At 46.3% G+C, this 20,374-nt stretch overlaps 1 protein-coding gene across 1 annotated transcript; it reads right to left on the bottom strand.

The window, feature by feature from the left end:
* On the bottom strand, positions 4,936–16,279 carry NNMT (nicotinamide N-methyltransferase). Its single transcript, NM_001123146.1, is given in 3 exon segments — positions 4,936–5,368; positions 14,118–14,325; positions 16,126–16,279. Coding segments are annotated over 3 exon segments (795 nt in total).

Below are 20,374 nucleotides of genomic sequence, written 5' to 3'. Positions count from 1 at the left end.
TCAGTTCAGGAAGGGATCCCTGATGAATGAATGGAGCGACCTGGAGCTCAGCGGCTGCCCTAGCAGGGGTTGATAATCTCCAAGTCACCGAAGTGCCATGAATCATTTGACACGTTACCCTCTGCCTTCGCAGGGATCTCATTTGATCTCAGGGGTCCTGCCAGATGCTTATTATTCCTCGTGGACGGAGGGGCCCTGGCAAAGGTGGACGGCTACTCTCAGGGCAATCAAGGCGTAAGACGAAAATCCACACCTGGTTTCTGTCCCCCAATCCAGAGTTTTCCCCACCGGCTTCGAGTCTCCGTAAGATTAATGGTCCCCTCGTGCTCTCCGAGTTGGCTGAGGCTAAAATTAGAGGGGGCCGTCACAGCTTTTAAAGATCAGCCTAGTAAGTCATATCACGGACGTCTCCTCTTATTACCAGTGACAGCCAGGCGATGGGAATTATGAAGGCTGGGCTGACCGGGCTGGCTGCACGCACCAAGTGGTTGAACAGCCCTTTAAATAGCTTTCCTCTTCCCCGGTCGTTGCCCAGGACATTACACACAGGCTTGCAGCGTCCTGCATCAGGAACATTTGCTCAGGGTGAGGCTGGGGAACACTTCCCCAGAAAGCAGACCAAAAAGAGACTGAAAAACACCTGTACTGGGTCAGCAGTCAAAGAGATTTATAAGCCAGGACCAGCATGACCGGCTGTCAGTGTTTGCTAGTGACTTGGTGGGTCTGTTGGATTTCAGGGAAAGCAAACGAAAGCCCAGCAGCCAGATGTTTGCTTAGGTTCCTGGCTTCCCAGGTCGAACAAACCCAGGAGAAGCGTGATAGCAGGAGGAGGTGCTTCGTGCCTCTGGTCAGGGCGTTCCTCGCCTTTTGTTCTCTGTCGGCCAAACACACCCCCGTGCAGCCGCAGGCAGGACCCAGAGCTAAAGCCCGCTCTCCAGACCTCTCCCGTCCAAAGCACCTGGGCTTGGAGTTCCCGTGGCGCAGTGGTTAACGAGCCCGAATGGGAACCATGAGGTTGCGGGTCCGATCCCCGGCCTCGCTCAGTGGGTTAGTGATCTGGTGTTGCTGTGAGCTGTGGTGTAGGTCGCAGACATGGCTCGATCCTGCGTTGCTGTGGCTCTGGTGTGGGCTGCGGCTGCCGCTCCAATTCGACCCCTAGCCTGAGAACTCCATGTGCGGCGGGAGCGGACCTAGAAAAAGGCAAAAAAAAAAAAAAAAAAAAAAAAAAAAAAAAAACCCAAAAAACAAAGAAGATAAACAAAAAAAAGCACCTGGGCCACTCGTCCCAGAGCCCGTGTTGCCCCAGATTGGAACTGTTTGCGTGAAGGTTCCCCCCAATGACTCAGAGTTCATTAAGAACAGGGGCCACGTCCTTCTTCTCTACCTGAAAGAGAAAACGTTGGCTGTCACAGCTGAGTCTCAGAAGCCCAGAGTACAGCCCAGGGGCTTTCAAAGTTATTTTTTTTATCACCACCTAAAGTAATAAATACATTTTTGCATCATGATCCAATACCAAATATATGTCTTTATATACATAAACAGGTCTTTTTTTTTTATCTGTTTAGATCTGTGTGTAGTTTTTTAATGAAACTGATACAAAACGTCACAAAATAGTACTACACGAAGTGCTACTATCTGGGATTTTGCTTTTGAGTTTATTCTCTATTATTTTTCCAGATGTTTATGGTGACGCATTAGAGTGTTTTTACGATACGCTAATGACTGTCAGCTTGCAGTTTGAAAATTATTAGCATAGTTGATGTCATCTGCCCCCACCCTCCCTCCATTTTCTGTCATTTTCTATTGAATGCGTCACATTGGAAGGGGAGGAGGGAGCTCTTTTTTTTTTAAGTATAGTTGATTTACATTGTTGTGCCAATTTCTGCTGTACAGCAGTGACCCAGTCACACATATATAAACATTCTTTTTCTCCTATCATCCCTCAACATGCTCTATACCGAGAGATTGGACGTAGTTTCCTGTGCTATACAGTAGGACTTTGTTGTTTATCTATTCTATATATAAATATATAGCAGTTTGCATCTGCTGATCCCAAACTCCCAATCTCCCTCCCCCCTTTGGCAACAAATCTGTTCTCTAATCTGTGAGTCTGTTTCTGTTTCGTGAATGTATTCATTTGTGTCGTATTTTAGATTCCACATATAAGTGATAGCATATGGCATTTGTCTTTCTCTTTCTGACTTTTTTTTTTTTCTGTCTTTTTGGTCTTTTTTAGGGCCACACCCGTGGCATATGTAGGTTCCCAGGCTAGGGGTCCAATCGGAGCTCTAGCTGCTGGCCTACACCACAGCCACAGCAACTTGGGATACGAGCCATGTCTGGGACCTACACCACGGCTTACGGCAATGCCAGATCCTTAACCCACTGAGTGAGGCCAGGGAGCAAACCCGCGTTCTCATGAATGCCAGTCGGGTTTGTTAACCTCTGAGCCACGATGGGAACTCCTTCTTTCTGACTCATTTTGCTTAGCATGAAAGTGGAACCCCACTTTCTCCTCAGGGGCCTACCTCTGAATTTCTTATTCATGAAACGAATAAACCCCTATTGTTTAAACCATTTTTAGTCAAATGTTCTGCCATTCAGTCTCCATGCCATTACCCTGATAGAGCGCCTTCCTAGCTCTTACCACTGTCAGAGGGTATCACATTCATTGATGAGTTTCCTCGCCTGCCTATGCCCACTCCCTCTTCCAGAACGTAAGTGCCCACCGGGCTCTCACCTCCTGCAGTCACCGCTCTGTGCCCAGGTCTGGCCCAAGGGTTGAGGAATCTATTAACCCAAGAGACTCACAGTTCAGTGGGGAAACAGACCAACAGTTGCAAAACAAACAGCAAATGACCCCTTAGAAGTAAAATCTACCTCTGCTCAGTCTCACCAAGTTGTCATGGCCAGTCTACTCTCAGCTCCACCCCACCATCCCCCCCCAAACTTGCATAGGGAAAAGTGGAAAACCTATCATTTGAAAGCTTGGTTTACAAAGAAATTACTGTTTTTAGAAGAGATCAAACCAGGAAATCCTGTTTTAAAGGAAGGCTTGTGTTTTTGTTTGCATTTATGCAAAGGTAAGCCAGAGTCATTCTCTGGGGGTGGGGGTGGGGGCATTGGGGTACCCAAATGCAGATGTTTCAGGAGAAGCTGTGACCTTCCTTCCTTCTGGGTGGAGGTAGATGGCAGGGGTTTGGGAGAGCCCTGTTCCCACAGATTTGGTGGCTTCCGTGTGGCCTGGTGACTGGTGCTGGCTCCTGGGGGTCATGTGCAAAAAGGATGCGCAGGCCTGACCCCCTCCCCCCCACCTGCTTATAATAACAGCTGGCTTTGGCCTTCTCAGTGCAGCCTGGACTGGCCTGTTAGTGTCCTTCAGGGCAAGATCTCTAGAAATCGTAAGCAGGGTAGCATGTTGCAATGTGAACGTCCTATGATGTCAAATACTTGGAAACGGACCCATACTGTGTTATGTATCACCAAGTAAATAAAAATATGGAAGTTCCCGCTGTGGCTCAGCAGAAAGGAACCGGACTGGGATCCATGAGGATGCAGGTTCGATCCCTGGCCTCACTCAGCGGGTTAAGGGTCCCACGTTGCCGTGAGCTGTGGTGTAGGTCACAGACGTGCCTCAGATCCCATGTCTCTGGCTCTGGTGTAGGTCGTCAGCTACAGCTCTGATTAGACCCCTAGCCTGGGAACCTCCATATGTTGCAGGTGTGGCCCTAAAAAGCGAAAAACAAAAGTGATTGTGCATGGGGAGATCCCCCTTGTGGAAAGCTGCAATGTCCACACTCAGTCATTCCAGGAAGAGAGAGGTCTTGGGCTGAGAACAGAGGACTAGAGAAAGGGGCCTCAGATGGGGGTGAGGAGGGAACTCCTTCTCTCTTCAAGGCAGGAGAAGGAAACTTTTTCTACAAAGATCCAAATAGGTATTTTAGGCTTTGGCGGCCATATGTAGAGTTGCCGTTGGAATTACTCGCCATTGCAGCACGAAAACCACCACAGATGGCATGTGAATGAATGGCCACGGCTGTGTCCCAGTAAACCTTTACAAAACGGGCAGCCATCTGGGTCTGGCTCCTGGGCCGTAGTCCGTCAGTCTCTGTGTTAGGGTCTCATGATGTTGGGCATGGGCACCAGAGGCTGGAGACATGCCCTGGGAGGCACACCAGCTCCTCGGAGATGCTTGGCCAAGAGCTTTGCCAACAGGTGGCCTTCCACCTCTCTAGGGAGGTGGGCTCGAAGACACCTGTTTCTACTGGCAGCTGTATCGCAGTGCCTGTTATCTCTCTCGCTAACCCCTCTTCAGGGAAAAGTCACAGCCTGGGCTCAGGTGTGGTGAGAGAAATAAAAGAAGGGCCAACTCCCTTTGGGGGACTAAGGGGCAAAAGTGACAGCTGTTCTCTGACCTCAGTGGACCCCAGAGGAGGACAGGGTCGCCAGAGGGAAGGCAAGAACTGAAGAGCAGGAGAAGCTTGTTCCTAGGAGAGAAGAAGGCATCGGGGCCTTCAGGAAATGAATAGTGAAAAACTGCAGACTCTTCGCTGTAGGTGTGTGTGGGCTCAGGCCATTGTAACCAGGACGTTCAAGGAAAAGAAGGACTTATTTTTATTTTATTTTATCTATGTATTTATTTATTTTTTAATTATTATTTCCCCAACAGGTCTTCTTTTATAACTGCAGGCAACAAAGACTGGACATGCCAGCTGGTCATCTTGGAGTCCTCATGACACCAGCACAGGTGGGGAGCACAGAGTAGGGGGTCAACCAATGGCTCCTAGGCAGGTTGACCACTCCAGCCCTGTCCTAGGTGAACCATCATGCCCCATGCAATGGCCTCTACTCAGCACAATGACCGCGGCAGTTAGAACCAAGGCTGAAGTCAGCAGGGCAGGTCAGGGGCATTGCTTTAATGGCGATCGCCTGGTATCATACACATGGGCTCAGTTTCCGCCCCACCAAGGAGAAAAGCCCTTCATTGTTGGCCATGGTGGAAGAATAACTTTGGGAGATCACTTCGAAGTGTTCGATGGTATAGCCAGCCTCTCTCACGGCAGCCTCCACGGCCTCCCGGCCCAGACAGAGGCTGGAGAACCTCTGCTCCCCAATCATGTAGTAGCTGCTCTTCAGGGCGTCCACGAGCACCAGGAAGCCCCCCGGCTTCAGCAGGCTGCGCAGGTTCCCGAGGGCAGTGCGGTAGGTGGGCAGGTCCGGGCAGGCAGCATGGAGGCACAGTGTGCTGAGCAGACAGTCAGCCGGAGGCAGGGGGACGGCACCCAGTGGCCAGCTCTGCGTGACGTCACACTTCAGGACCCGCTTGACCGCCCGCCTCAGCTTCTCCTCCTTTTCCGTTCCCTTGACTCTGAAACACACAAGCGGATAAACATGGCTTGCTCCTCCATTCATGTGGACTCCAGGCCTCTTTGGTCAGGAATGAAAACGAGGAGTTCCCTGGCGGCTCAGTGGGTTAAGGACCTGGTATTGTCACTGCTGTGGCTCAGGTTCAAACCCTGCCCCTGGAACTTTGGCATGCTAAGGCATGGCCAAAAAAAATTTTTTTTTTTTTTTTTTTGCTTTTTAGGGCTGCACCCATGCCATTAGGAAGTTCCGGGGCTAGGGGTCCAACTGGAGCTGCAGCTGCTGGCCTACACCACAGCCACAGCAATGCAGGATCCTTAACCCACTAAGCGAGGCCAGGGATTGAACCCTCATCCTCATGGATGCTAGTTGGGTTCATTACCACTGAGTCACAACAGCAACTCCAAAAAAACTTTTTTTAAAAGAGGAGTGAAAATGGCAGTGCTGTTCAAATGTTATGTATACCCCTTAGGACCATCCCTGTTATAAAAACAGAGAAAGAGGAAACAAGAGACCATTTTGGTGTCTGAATGTGACCATATTATCTTGTACTGGGTTAAATCTTTCTGTAAAGTAAATAATAATCTGGAAAGAATAATAAAACATCTAACTGCCTGCTTCTACAATGGACTGCCCCCATGAACTTTTCTTCCTTTGTGACTTAGCATAGTGCCTGCATCACTTATTATTATTACTGTTGTTGTTGTTGTTACGTTTGTGCCCTCTGCCAAACCATAAAGTAGTGGCTGTTTCCCCCACACGTATCAGGTAATAAGGGGTTTAAATGCTGAAAGAGTATGTTTGTAGCTGCCAGTCTATTGGAGGGGGTGTGACCTATAGACATTTGTAGAAACTGTTGATCACTATCACACGATGGTGCCCAGGGCCCCTCTACAGAGAAGAAATCTCCTGGTTTCCAGTCTCAGGCTCCAAAAGATACTGCAGATAGGGAGCATGTTTCCTGATGGAGGCAGTTGTCTCAGTAGCCTCACTAGGAATCCTACCCTTTTCTGCCAAATCAGTAGAGTTCCTTGACAGAAAATCTGTAAATGAAAGGAGGAGAGAAGGCAAGAGCAGGAGATCCAGGTCCTCAAATCTTCTTGGAATTTATTAGAGGAGGGGTGAAGGAACAAACTAACCAATAAACAAAATTCAATAAACGCACAGAGGGCACAAGACACTGGAGAAAGGGAAGGGACAATGGAGAAGAAGTAGCAGAAAACCAGAGAGGTGAGAGAAGGAGAAGAAATGCAGAGTGTGTCAAGTGCCCAGAAGGCCACTGAGCCCAGATAGTAGGAGTGATGATTGGGTATCCAGCCTTTTGAGGAGGTTAATCAACAAAGCACCAGGGGTGCAAAGCCAGGCTTACATGCAGGGAACACACAGTCACTGGCTCCGGGAGAACTGCTGGGGCAGCAAAGCTTGACGGAGAGAACAGAGGATGGCCCAGCATCAGAGCAAGTGAGAAAGACTCATGCTGGGACCATTTCTGGTCATGAGGTAAAATAGATGGTTTAAATTAAACTTGGAGATTGACCTCCAGGTAGACTGTTTTGACATCCTATTTAAATATTCAGTTAAAATCTTAAGCCTGGTATGTATCATCAGTTCTTTACAAGCATCCTTTGGTTGTGTTGGAACGATGTTAAATTTTCCATTTAAGAAGCTTAACAATAAGCATAGGAAAAGATGCTCAATGTTGTTGCCATCAAAGAAGCAAAAATCAAACCACAAGATAGCACTTCACCACTGCTAGGATGGTTATAATAAAAAAAGACAGATAATTATTAAATGTTGCCAAAGATGTGGGGAAACTGGAACCCACATATGCTGCTGGTGAAATGGTAAAATGTCCAGCTACTTTGGAAAACAGTCTGGATGTTTAAAAAAAAAAAAACTTGTTGTTTTTTTAGTCTTTTTTTTTAGGGCTGTACCTGTGGCATATGGATGTTCCCAGGCTAGGGGTCCAATCGGAGCTGAAGCCACTGGCCTACACCCCAGCCATAGCAACACGGGATCTGAGCTGTGTCTGCCACCTACACCACAGCTCATGGCAAGGCTGGATCCTTAACCCATTACGTGAGGCCGGGGACCGAACCCATGTCCTCATGGATACCAGTCCGGTTCGTTAACCGCTGAGCCACAACGGGAAGGCCATAAAAATAAAAGTTTTAACTTGACCCAGGAATTCCACTCATAGGCATATACCCAAGAGAAATGAGAATATGATCACACAAAAACTTAGTACTTAGAGAAGCATTGTTTATAATGGCCAAAAGACAGAAACAACTCAAATGACCATCAGCTTATAAATAGATAAATAAAATGTGGTCTATTCATACAACAGAATATTATTCAGTAATAAAAAGGAATGGACAACTGATACAGGCGCCAACATGGAAGAACCTTGAAAACATGATGCTAAGTGAAGAAGCCAGATACAAAAGGCCACTTATTGTATGATTCCATTTATACGAAATATTGAGAAGAGGAAAATCTGTAGAGACCAAAAGCAGACCAGCAGTTACCAGGGGCTGAGAAGACTCGGGGAAAATTCGAGACTGCTAACAGGTATAGGGTTTCTTCTGATAGTCACAAAATATTCTAAAATTGTGCTAAGAGAGTTCCGTGGTGGCTCAGCCAGTTAAGGATCTGTCATTGTCACTGCTATGGGGCAGGTTCGATCCCTGGCCCCGGAACTTCCACAGGCAGGGGCTAAATAAATAAATATGAATAAAATTGTGCTGAGGATTGCACAGTTCTGTGACCATACTAAGAAGTAGTGCATTGCACACTTACATAGGTGAATTGTCATGTAAATTTTATCTCAGTAAGAAGTTTAGTAAGGTATTATTTTCAGGGAACCAACCAATAAACTGGGGTACAGGGAATGATAATTACCTTTGGTTGGTCCAGCTACTTTGAGAAACAGTCTGGATGTTCAAAAAAAAAAAAGTTGTGGTTTTTTTTTAGGGCTGTACCTGTGTCATATGGATGTTCCCAGGCTAGGGGTCCAATCGGAGCTGCAGCCGCTGGCCTACACCCCAGCCACAGCAATGTGGAATCTGAGCCGTGTCTGCCGCCTACACCACAGCTCACTGCAATGCCGGATCCTTAACCTGTCACCTATCAGGGATAGAAAGGGTAGTAGGGCGACCAATTTGTCCTGATTGGTCTGGACTTTTCTGGTTTTAGCACGGAAAACCCCACATCCTGGGAATTCATCTTGGCCCTGAGCAAACCAGGAAGGTCAGTCAATCTAAAAGTAGGGAAATCAGCTACAAAGCTGCCACCCCCCCTCACAGAATGTGGCTGATTTGATGGAACATTTTAAGAAAAAATATAATAGGAGTTCCTGCCATGGCTCAGTGGGTTAAGAATCTGACTGTAGTGGCTCACTGCTGTGGAGGCGTGGGTTCAATCCCCAGCCCAATGCGGTGGGTTAAAGGATCTGGCATTGCCACCGCTGCAGCATAGGTCACAGCTGCAGCTCGGATTCAGTCCCAGGCCCGCGAATTTCTGCATGCCACGGGTATAGCCACAAAAAAAAAAAGAATAAAATATAATAATTCCTCACTATGGAAGTCTGTGTGAAACATGGCTTTGAAGAGGTAAATTAATCTAGGAAAAAAAATTCAAATAACGTGTCTGCATATACGGATAACTCAAGTGTGTACAAAAAGCTAAAGAATTGACAGTGCAGTGTTCTTTCGAATATACCTAAAGACGGTGCTATGTATTGGGAAGATTATGGTAATGTGTATTTAAGTGATTACGTCAGGGGCAGGTTGGACTCTGTGCCCTATTGTGTATGAAGCTATTTTAAAAACACAAGTTGCCACAGAACCAGTACTTGCCAGTCCGATGATGATGGAAATTGTTCCCAAACTGTGTGTGAAGTCTGGAGAGCTCGCAGGGAGTGTGCCAATTTGACAGGGAAATTTGTTAGAAACACCCATGGTCCTGGACACCTGCTTGTCCTTGGACGCACTGCAAACATTGGTGAACTCAGTTGCCAAGGCAGCCGCTTAAAGATTACACCTCAGGGCTCCTCGGGGCGCGAGTCCACCTGCAGGGAAATGGACTCGCCTGGGGACACAGGCAATTACCGCTCAGCCTCACGTTTAGCTCAAGGAGTCGGTAATAAACACACAGCAGAAAAGTGTTATGCAGTTTTACAGAAAGCTAACAGCAGTGTGGCCATTTCTCTAGTTTTAAAGATCTACTCTTTCAAAGGAATCAATACGCCAAAAAAAAACACACACACACACACACACACAAAAAAAAAAAATTTAAAAAGGGCAGCCATTTCCTGGGTAAATATGCTGCCTATAAAAGCCTGAAGGAATGGGGAAGGGGGAGAGAGGGAGCAAGAAAAGGATGAAGAGTAGGACTCCTGGGAAGCTCACTTTGTCAGAATGTCTTTGCGGACCCCAGGTAATGATCCCCAGATTGGGAGCGGGTTCCTCCCGCCCTGTCTCTGCAAGGCAGGTGGTGAATCTGAATTCCCCGACAAGCTTTTTTTGATTACACTTCCCTCCCCAAGCCTGGTCCCCGGAGGTTCCAGCAGGGCCTCCTGAGGGAGAGCCATCAAAACGCGTAAAGGAAATAAAAAGCTAAATAAGCTTGGATGCCAACGTGCGAATTGTCAGAGCAAGGACTAAGCGCTGGTTAACCTCTGGTCTGGGCCACCGCTGAAAGACATCCTAGGAGGCAGCGTCTGGAAAGCCGAATGCTTGCAGTCGCTTATTTTATAAATATTTCTTGAACTTTCGTTGTGTGCCAAGAAGGGCGCTGGGTGGTGGGGACCCCAAGGGGAGCAGATGAGAAACCAATCTTATCCTCATGGAGATTACTGTCTGGCGGGGAGGAAGAAGTAATCCATAATAAGACTGTCCACAAAAATGAAAAATTAAAGCTGTGATAAATGCCAGCCAGGAGGGGCACATGGCACTGAGAGAGGAGTGTCGGGAGGCTTGACTCAGTCTAGAGAATCAGGGAAAGGAGTCAGGGGAGCAGAGATACAGAGGATAGATAAGCAGGCGTGAAGGGGGCCAAAGAGCAGGGAAGCAGCACTCCGGGAAGTGGAAACTGGCAAGTGCAAAGGCCATGTGGTTGGAGGAAACGTGGAGGAGGATGCCGGTGCTGGGTCTCAGAAAACAGAGCAGAGCCTGGCAGAAAGTGCGGCAAAAAGGTGAGCTCCCAGGTGATATGGACGCTGCTAGTCTGGGGACCACAAAGCAGGTGCCAGACTAGACAGGGCTTCATGGACCATGTTAAGAATTTTGCTTTTCATCCTAAAAGCCATGGGGAGATGTTAGGGGGTGCTAAGGAAGGAAGTAATGTGATCAGACTTGCATTTTTTAAGGCCCACACCCACAGCATTCTGAAGTTCCCAGGCCAGCAATTGAACCTGCGCCACAAAGGTGACAATGCCAGACCCTTAACCCACTAGGCCACCAGGGAACTCCCAGACTTATATTCTGAGGCAATCAATTGGGGGCAAGAGTGGAGGTGGGAGGCCAGTTAGAAAGGAGAGGATGGTAGCTGGGACCAAGAAAACAGCTGGCATGGAAAATACTGGAAGAAATATACTGGTGTGAAAGGAAGGAAGCAAAGTGGACAGAACCTGGTGTTGGTCATGGAACACGACTGAGAGGGAGGTGACAAGACTGGCTTCCAGGCCTCTGGCTTCTCCAATTAATTGTGTGACAGTGCCATTCAAGGAAAGAAGAATACCAGACATGGAGCAGATTTGGGGAAGGTCCTAGCTCTATTTTGGGCACATTGAGCTTGAGATGCTTTGAGACACCCAAGTAGAAATGTTTACAGTTTGAAAGAAATGGCCAGTTGAAGGTTTTTCCGGCTGTCCTGTTCATTCTCCCCAAGAGATAATACAGTGAGAGCCCCTTTTCAAGACAGAAGGCAGCTTACTAAAAGGTAGAAGCTTTGTCTAGGTGTCCCTGAGACAATCATCATGACCATTAAGATCCTGATTTTGAGAAAGAATGTCAGTCTTTCATAAGACAGGAAAAGACCCAGATGCTTTGGCATAGAGGCAGGTCACTAGCTCATGGAGCAAATTTGGCAAAACTGTGTCTATTGAGGGCAATAGATGAATTTTTTTCTGGCCACGCCCTTGGCTTATGGAAGTTCCTGGGCCAGGGATCAAACCTCACCACAGCCGCCACCTGAGCTGCTGCAGGGACAACGCTGGATCCTTAAGCCGCTGCGCCACAGGAGAACTCCATCTTTTGAAACAGATACAAAAGATCTTTGTATGACGAGCACTTACTTCAGAGAAGCTCCACCTCTTCAGGCTCACTGTCAAGTACAGTGAGGTAAGCAGAGGAGCCGCTCTTACATAGAGGCAGCCAGGAGGCGCTCCAGCTTCCCCCGACCCCTCCTGGCTGCCCTGAGGGCCAAGGAGTACCTGCAGGGCACACCTGTAATTCATCCCTACCCACCAGCGTGTCCTGGCATGACTGTTGGGAAACTCTGTTCCAGACATAGGTCCTCGGTAAATGTGTAAAATGCACGCAGTCCCCTGCAGATGTCATTAAAATGCAGATTCTGATTCTGTAGGTAAGCCTGAGAGTCTGCATGCCTAACAAGTTTCCAGATGATATGGAAGCTGCTAGACTGGGGACCACAAGGCAACAGGTTCCAAGTTCCAGGAGCCAGAGGTTAATGAATGCCGTTCCTAGGATGTCTTAAGGCAAAGGCTGATTTCCCTTGGCTCATGCTTGAGTTGTTAGTTATAGCTTCGTCTTTGACTTTCTGACTTGATAAATGAAGAGTGTGAGGCAAGAATTTGGTGCCAGTGTCTTACAGCTTTTCGGAGAATTGTGAAGATGCGTGGTGTCTAGATGTCTGTGTCACTCTCCCAAGGCAGAGGAACAGGAGTCTGCTCCAATTGTCTTTGGCAGCAGTCAGCGCAAGAAATAGCTTCAGATAAAGAAGAAATAATCTCAGGGGAAATAGGTTGTGGGTTGATAGAGGCACTTGAAGATGCAAGAAAGACCTAAGTTGAATGGGATCACTATCATCCCCGAAATAGTTTAAGCCACAGGATCTGGTAGGAGGATAAAGGTGAGAATGCAGAATTTTACTGCCCCCAATACAGTTCCTTAGTCTAACTGAGTGATTGGGAAGGGACAGTGACTTTGGAGCCAATTGTTACAAGCCGATGATTCCGGCTTAAGATAAGTAATGGTTTTAGTATCCTGCCAGATTTTAAGGGTTCGTTTCTGAAGGAGATGGAAAGGTTTGTAATAGCTAGGGAAATTGAGAACAAAGTTCTAAAAGGCTTCTTGACACATGATTCGGACTTTGGAAAGATGTGTTGTCTGATAATGGCTAAGAACTTTTTTTATAAGCTTTCCCTGAAATTCTATAAACCCTGGGAAATTCCTTATTTATTTAATACTCTTGGATATTGTCTGAGTCCTCATAGCTACAGTTTTTTTCTAGTTAATATCAATTTCATTCTGTGAAATCACATTGTCAAGAAAAGAATTTGAAATTACTTTTATTTTGAAGACCGTATCTTCAGTCTGAAGGCAATAGCCAGCATAAAATTCCAAGTAAGGCATTTACAGGTTGAAATGGCATATGAAGGGTTCCAGTTGTGGCTCATGGGTTAAGGACTCGACATAGTGTCTATGAGGATGTAGGTTCGATCCCTGGCCACTCTCAGTGGGTTAAGGATCCCACTGAGCTGTGGTGTGGGTCACAGATATGGCTCAGATCCTGAGTTGCTGTGGCTGCGGCATAAGCCGGCAGCTACAGTTCCGATTCAACCCCTAGCCTGGGAACCTCTATATGCTGCGGGTGTGGCCCTAAAAAAGACAAAAGAAAAGAAAAGAAAAAAAAGAAAGATGGAGTTCCCCTTGTGGCTCAGTGCTAATGAACGATGCTAGTATCCATGAGGACACGGGCTTGATCCCTGGCCCTGCTCAGTGAGTTAAGGATCTGGCATTGCTATGAGCTGTGGTGTAGGGCATGGATGTGGCTGGGATTTCGAGTTGCTGTGGCTGTGGCATAGGTCAGCAGCGGCAGCTCCAGTTCAACCCCTAGCCAGGAACTTCAGGTTTGGCCCTGAAAAGCAAAAAATAAAAAAGAAAGAACGAAATGCTGAAAGAATTTCTCCAGGTGAAGAGAAATGATTCCAGATAGAAGCCTAGATCTGCAGAAAGGAATGAAGAATATTAGACAGGACAGATATATGGATAAATACAGAAGATTATACACACACACACATACATAATGCATGTATACATAATACATAATGCAAATATATATATTTGTTGAAAATTACAGACTGATATTAATATATTTAAAACTACTAAACTGTACACTTAAAAAAAGTTAAGATGATAAATTTTATATGTATTCTTTTAACCACAATTAAAAATAAAACAACAAAAACGAAAGCATTACTGACAGTTTAAAACAAAAATAATAACAACGTATTCTAGTGTTGTAGTATATATAGATTATATATAGGTAAATGTGTAAAATGCAAGTGCATAAGGGGCAGAAGAGTGAGTTAAAGGAATTACATCATTGTAATATATCATTATGAAATAATAGATATGTTAAAATATATAATTGCTAGAAAAATCTTATGCACACACACACTGCTTCCTCTGAGTTTCACCTTGGACTCTAAGGATAATTCCTGGTTCTGAAAAATGAACCGGCACCCAGGTACCCTCAGAAAGCCAGAAGGCCAACCCCAGTTTCTCTACCTGTTCCCTTCGAGCTCACACACATAGGTCACCACTGGGGACCAGTCAAAGGCCCCTGGCTCCTTCTTCAGCCACTTCTCCAGCTCCTGCAGGTTCTGGTCCGTGTAGTCGGTGGCAATGATCTCCTTGAAAGACTCACAAGCAGAGAGGAGCTGATAGATGGTGGGGCCAGAGCCGATGTCAATCAGGAGGTCCCCCTTCACACCATCTGGTTGAGAGGAGGGAAGGAGGAAGGGGTCGGGCGTTATCTGGTGGCAGAAAGAGCTGATCTGATCTGCCCTGTTTGCCAGGACTGTGCTGGGGACACCCAAGGAGAGCCCTGGAGACGACCATCCCCCTAGTCACCCCTCTTCCCTCCAAGTCTCTTTTTAAAATCTTTTTACTTTCCATTCCTCAATCCAGGGTGGAGCACCTTGCTGGGATATTTTTAGGTCTAGGAGAAGGGAGAAAAAGTCTGCTTCTGGTGAACCGAGCCTTGATCCAGAAAGACTGCCACACAGATGGTGTAAAAACTATTAAGGAATGCTTTAGGGCAAAGTTAAAGTTCCATTTATTTATTTTTCCACTGTAGTTGATATACAATGTTGTGTTAATTTCTGTGATATAGCAAAGTGATTCAGTTACATATATATATACACACATGTATACACACACACATATATATGTATATGGATTGTTTTCGACTATACCCTCAACATGCAAAAGTTTTCCGGCCAGGAATTGAACCTGCACCGCAGCAGTGAGAACACTGGATCCTTGACCCACTAAGCCACCAGGGAACCCCTACATTCTTTTCAAAAATATTCTTTCCTGTTACAGTTTATCATAGGACATTAAATATAGTTCTCTGTGCTATACAGTAGTAAAATTTTTTTTTTTTTTTTTTTTTTTTTTTGTCTTTTCTAGGGTGGCACCTGCGGCATATGGAGGTTCCCAGGCTCGGGGTCCAATCGGAGCTGTAGCCTCTGGCCGATGCCATAGCCACAGCGACTCAAGATCCAAGCCACATCTGCAACCTACACCACAGCTCATGGCAACACCGGATCCTTAACCCACTGAGTGAGGCGTGGGATCGAACACGAAACCTCATGGTTTCTAGTCGGATTCGTTAACCACTGAGCCGCGATGGGAACTCCCGTAAAAATATTTTTAAATTGAGCCTTTATAGTGTCTTGCTCCAAAAAGCATCCAGTTCTTCATATGTTGGGAAGTCTCTCCCTCACGCTTTGAGTTAGAAACAGAATAAGTACTAGAATCTCCATTCCTTTTTTTTCAATTTTTATTAAAGTATAGTTGATTTACAATGTTGGTGCCCATTTCTGCTGTACAGCAAAGTGACCCAGTCAAAAATATATATACATTCCCTTTCTCATATTATCTTCCATCATGGTCTATCCCAAGAGACTGGATATAGTTCCCTGTGCTGTTAGGATCCCCATTTCTTTTTTTCTTTTTTTTTTTTTTTGTCTTTTTGCTATTTCTTTGGGCCGCTCCCGTGGCATATGGAGGTTCTCAGGCTAGGGGTCGAATCAGAGCTGTAGCCACTGGCCTACGCCAGAGCCACGCAACGTGGCATCCGAGCCGCGTCTGCAACCTACACCACAGCTCATGGCAACGCCAGATCCTTAACCCACTGAGCAAGGCAGGGACCGAACCCGCAACCTCATGGTTCCTAGTCAGATTCGTTAACCACTGCGCCACGACGGGAACTCCAGGATCCCTATTTCTTAAGTGAAGAGGCCGCCTAGTGGTCCAGCAAATCAATGCAGAACCAAGGCCAGAACTCCCACTTTCTGGCTTCCCTTTTGCATGATCAAGGAAGATAAGAGATATAAAACACCTTATCAACTGCAAAATATCCATCCCAGTGTAGTTTTTACCCTGGTTAAATGAATGGGTGCCCAAAGGGCCGCCAAATAATAATGACCAGACGCAAAACTGTCACGCCCTGAAATGCTAATATGACTCACAGTTAGAGGAGAGACACGCAGACCACAGACACACTTACCTAGGCAAAATATCTTGAAAAGGATTTTCAGAAGATGCCTAAGAATCTGGTCTTCTGCGGAGTGTTTGGCCCCAAAGTTGTAATATTTTTCTAGGTAATCCTGAGGGTTAAAATGGCTCAGATAAGCATCCTTGGAGGTGAAGCCAGATTCCATTGTGTCTCCCTCTTGAGTCCCCTGAGGTCCACTGCCCTCCTTTCCTCTCCACCAGAAGCAGAAACTCTTTGCCTGAGTCTCTGGCTTTCAGTAATTCCTCCATCAGTTGAGCCCATCGCTTAAATATAGATGCTTGGTTAAACACTAACCTAGAGAAATATACCAAAAGTGTTTTGGCTGTGCTGGGAAGTGATGAAATTTCTGGGGAAGGGAGCCTAGAAGAGGGGGAGGGGAGGGGGAGGGTTATGCGCTGTGTGCAATGCTGGGCCAAGGGGTGAAGTTCAGCTGCATAGGATTAGCAACAAGAAGACGTGCCTGGGCTCATCAGGGAAGTTATTTATCTTAGGGGAGAACCTCTAAGTTCGGAGAGACAGGCCAGCTCCCCACAGTACCATCATTCTTCTCCTTGCAGTGCTTCTCCCAGGAAAGAGAGTCACAAACAGTAGTTTAAATGTAAACATCTTGGAGTTCCCATCATGGCTCAGTGGTAACAAACCTGACTAGTATCCATGAGGTTTCGGGTTCGATCCCTGGCCTTGCTCAGTGGATTAAGGATCCGGTGTTGCTGTGAGCTGTGGTGTAGGTCACAGACGTGGCTCGGATTCCCCGTAGCTGTGGCTGCCCACCTACAGCTCATTCGACCTCTAGCCTGGAAACTTCCATATGCTGTGGATTCAGCCTTAAAAAGACCAAAAAATTTAAAAAAAATAAATAAAAATAAACAGCTTAAAGAAAGAAAAGAAGGGAAAGATGAGGAGAGGAAATGGGTTCAGGGCTAAGAAATGTTGGCTAAAGAGGGAACCTCAGATGAAGTTTGGAAAGAGTAAAAGAGAAATTTTTATTTTATTTTATTTTTTTGTCTTTTCTAGGGCCGCACTCAAGGCATATGGAGGTTCCCAGGCTAGGGGTCTAATCAGAGCTGTAGCTGCCGGCCTACACCACAGCCACAGCAACACCAGATCCAAGCCGTGTCTGCGACCACAGCTCATGGCATTGCCAGATCCTTAACCTACTGAGCAAGGTCAGGGATCGAACTTGCGACCTCATGATTCCTAGTCAGATTCATTAACCACTGAGCCACGACGGAACTCTGCAATTTTTAAAAACTGATGAGGCTTTCTCCAGTGCCTAGGCCAGCCACAATCCTGTCACCCCCTCCTCCTGCTTCACATAGGACTTCATCCTGCTCTGCTCGGTGGCCCACGGGGCTCCGCCCCCACTGCCATTTCTCAGCCCCTGGGGTGCACCTCCCCCATCCCCCATCCTTTTTGTTTTAAAGCTTCATTAAAGACTAGTTGATTCACAGGTTGTGATAATTTATGCTGTACAACAAAGTGATTCTTGTACATGCATCCATTCTCCTCTGTTCCTTTTCCGCATAGAATATTGGGTAGAGTTCTGATCACAGAATCATGGGGAGAGGTCCCTGTGCTGCGCAGCAGGTCCCCACTGGCCAGTCATTCCATACACCTCCATGTGCACTGCCCATCCCAAACCCCAAGCCCATACTTCTCCCCACACTCGTTCCTGTCAGTCCACACCGGACTCTTCTTTCCAAGTGAACTTTAAGTTCTTGATGGCCTTTAAGAATTCCTTAAATTCCCTTTTCTGAACTCATATTGCCCTTAGAAGGAGTTTAACCAGCCAAGCACTTGATTTTGTACTTGTTCTTGGCTTTGTGTCAATTTTACTTCCCAAACTAAATTTTTATGTGTAGAATGCGCCAAACAACCAGCTCCTTTAGATCAAGGACTATGGCTCAGTTCACTTTCTATCCCCTCCTGCATGTCCCCAGGCGGAACACACAGTAAGTGTTCAAAACGCCCAGTGAGTAGTGGACTGTTGTCACAGTGCACCAAATACAATTGCAGTGAGTGCCTGGTATCCCATGGGTGGTGACTTGGTAAGGGCCCATTTGGTTACAGGCGTAGAAACTCAGTCAAAAAAGCTCAGGTTGGAGTTCCCGTCATGGCGCAGTGGTTAACGAATCCGACTAGGAACCATGAGGTCGCGGGTTCGGTCCCTGGCCTTGCTCAGTGGGTTAACGATCCGGTGTTGCCGTGAGCTGTGGTGTAGGTTGCAGACACGACTCGGATCCTGCGTTGCTGTGGCTCTGGTGTAGGCCGGTGGCTACAGCTCCAATTCGACCTGGGAACCTCCATATGCCATGGGAGCGGCCCAAAGAAATAGCAAAAAAGACCAAAGGAAAAAAAAAAAAACAAAAGGCAGTTAGGAGTTCCCACTGTGGCTCAGAAGTAATGAACCTGACTTGTATCCATGAGGATGAAGGTTAGATTCCTAGCCTCGGTCAGTGTGTTAAGGATCCAGCATTGCTGTGAGCTCTGGTGTGGGTCACAGATGAGGCTCATATCTGGTGTTGCTGTAGCTGTGGCATAGGCTGGCAGCTGTAGCTGCAACTCCAATTCGACACCTGGCCTGGGAACTACTATATGCCACAAGTGCGGCCCTAAGAAGCAAAGGAAAGAAAGAAAGAAAGAAAGAGGAAGGAAGGGAGAGAGAGAGAAAAAGAAAGAAAGAAAGGAAGGAAGGAAGAAAGAAAGAAAAAGAAAGAAAGAAAGAAAGAAAGAAAGAAAGAAAGAAAGAAAGAAAGAAAGAAAGAAAGAAAGAGGAAGGAAGGGAGAGAGAGAGAAAAAGAAAGAAAGAAAGAAAGAAAGAGAGAAAAAGAAAGAAAAAAGAAATGGGAGTTCCCCTTGTGGCTCATTGGGTTAAGAACCTGACTAGTATCCACAAGGATGCAGGTTCAATCCCTGGCCTTACTCAATGGTGTTGCCATGATGACTGTAGGTCACAGATGCAGATCTGATCCCATGTTGCAGTGGCTGTGGCTCAGGCCAGTGCTGCAGCTCTGATTTGACTCCTAGCCTGGGAACTTTCATATGCTGTAGATGTGGCCCTAAAAAGAAAAAAAGAAAAGAAAATATGTCCTTCTCATCTAGCCTGGGAGCTTGGTCCGCTGGTATTTCCTCTTCCCATGTGGTTAGCTGATAGAGTATTTGGCTCATTATCAGATCATAACCACATGAGAAAATAGTCTACAAAGGAGTTCCCACAGGAGTTCCCGTCATGGCACAGTGGTTAACAAATCCGACTAGGAACCATGAGGTTGCGGGTTCGGTCCCTGGCCTTGCTCAGTGGGTTAACCATTCGGCGTTGCCGTGAGCTGTGGTGTAGTTTGCAGATGCAGCTCGGATCTGGCGTTGCTGTGCCTGTGGCATAGGCCAGCAGCTGCAGCTCCAATTCAACCCCTAGCCTGGGAACCTCCATATGCCGCGGGAGCGGCCCAAGAAATAGCTAAAAAGACAAAAAAAAAGAAAAAAAGAAAATAGTCTACAACAATTAGCACACTGAAAATCAAGGTCGTAGGGAACTCTTTCTCAAAATACCATACCTAGATTCTAGAGGCTAGATCAGCTCTTTCTAAAATATATGTAACAAACCCAAAATGTAAACATTGCTTACATTTTTTAGAAAAAATATTCTATATTTTGATATATCAGTTGCCAGTAATATGTCTAACCAGCTCCCAAGTCATACACTGTTTCTGAAAACCACTGAAACTGCTTATTGCAGATTCAGATATATCATATTTTAAAATATTGCATTATAGACCATGTAATGTATATATTAAATATAACAGAAGAGAAAATTTGTAAATTTGTAAACTGAAAAATAGGTTGAAAGAAATTATTCAAAATGCAGCAGAGAGAGAGAAATAGAAAATATGGAAAGACAGTTGAGGCCTTGGAGTTCCCACTGCAGCTCAGCCAGTTAAGAACCCGATGTTGTCTCTGTGAGGATGCGAGTCCCCTCCCTGGCCTGGCTCAGGGATCCAGTGTTGCCATAAGCTGTGGTGTAGGTCACAGATACAGCTCAGATCCAGTATTCCTGTGGCTATGGCTCAGGCCGGCAGCTGCAACTCTGAATTGACCCCTGGCCCAGGAATCTCCATATGCCCCAGGTGTGGCTGTAAAAAGGAAAAAAAAAAAAAAGAAGAAGCCAGAAAACAGGGGAAAAATATTGTCACTGGGCTAAAACAGAGTACCTGTCAGATTAGAATTCGAGAACCACAAAAAG

This window comes from Sus scrofa, chromosome 9 (genome assembly GCF_000003025.6).
Source record: "Sus scrofa isolate TJ Tabasco breed Duroc chromosome 9, Sscrofa11.1, whole genome shotgun sequence".
NCBI lineage: Eukaryota > Metazoa > Chordata > Mammalia > Artiodactyla > Suidae > Sus > Sus scrofa.
The sequence above is the reverse complement of the archived record's forward strand: the minus strand, read 5'-3'. Positions and strand labels throughout refer to the sequence as shown.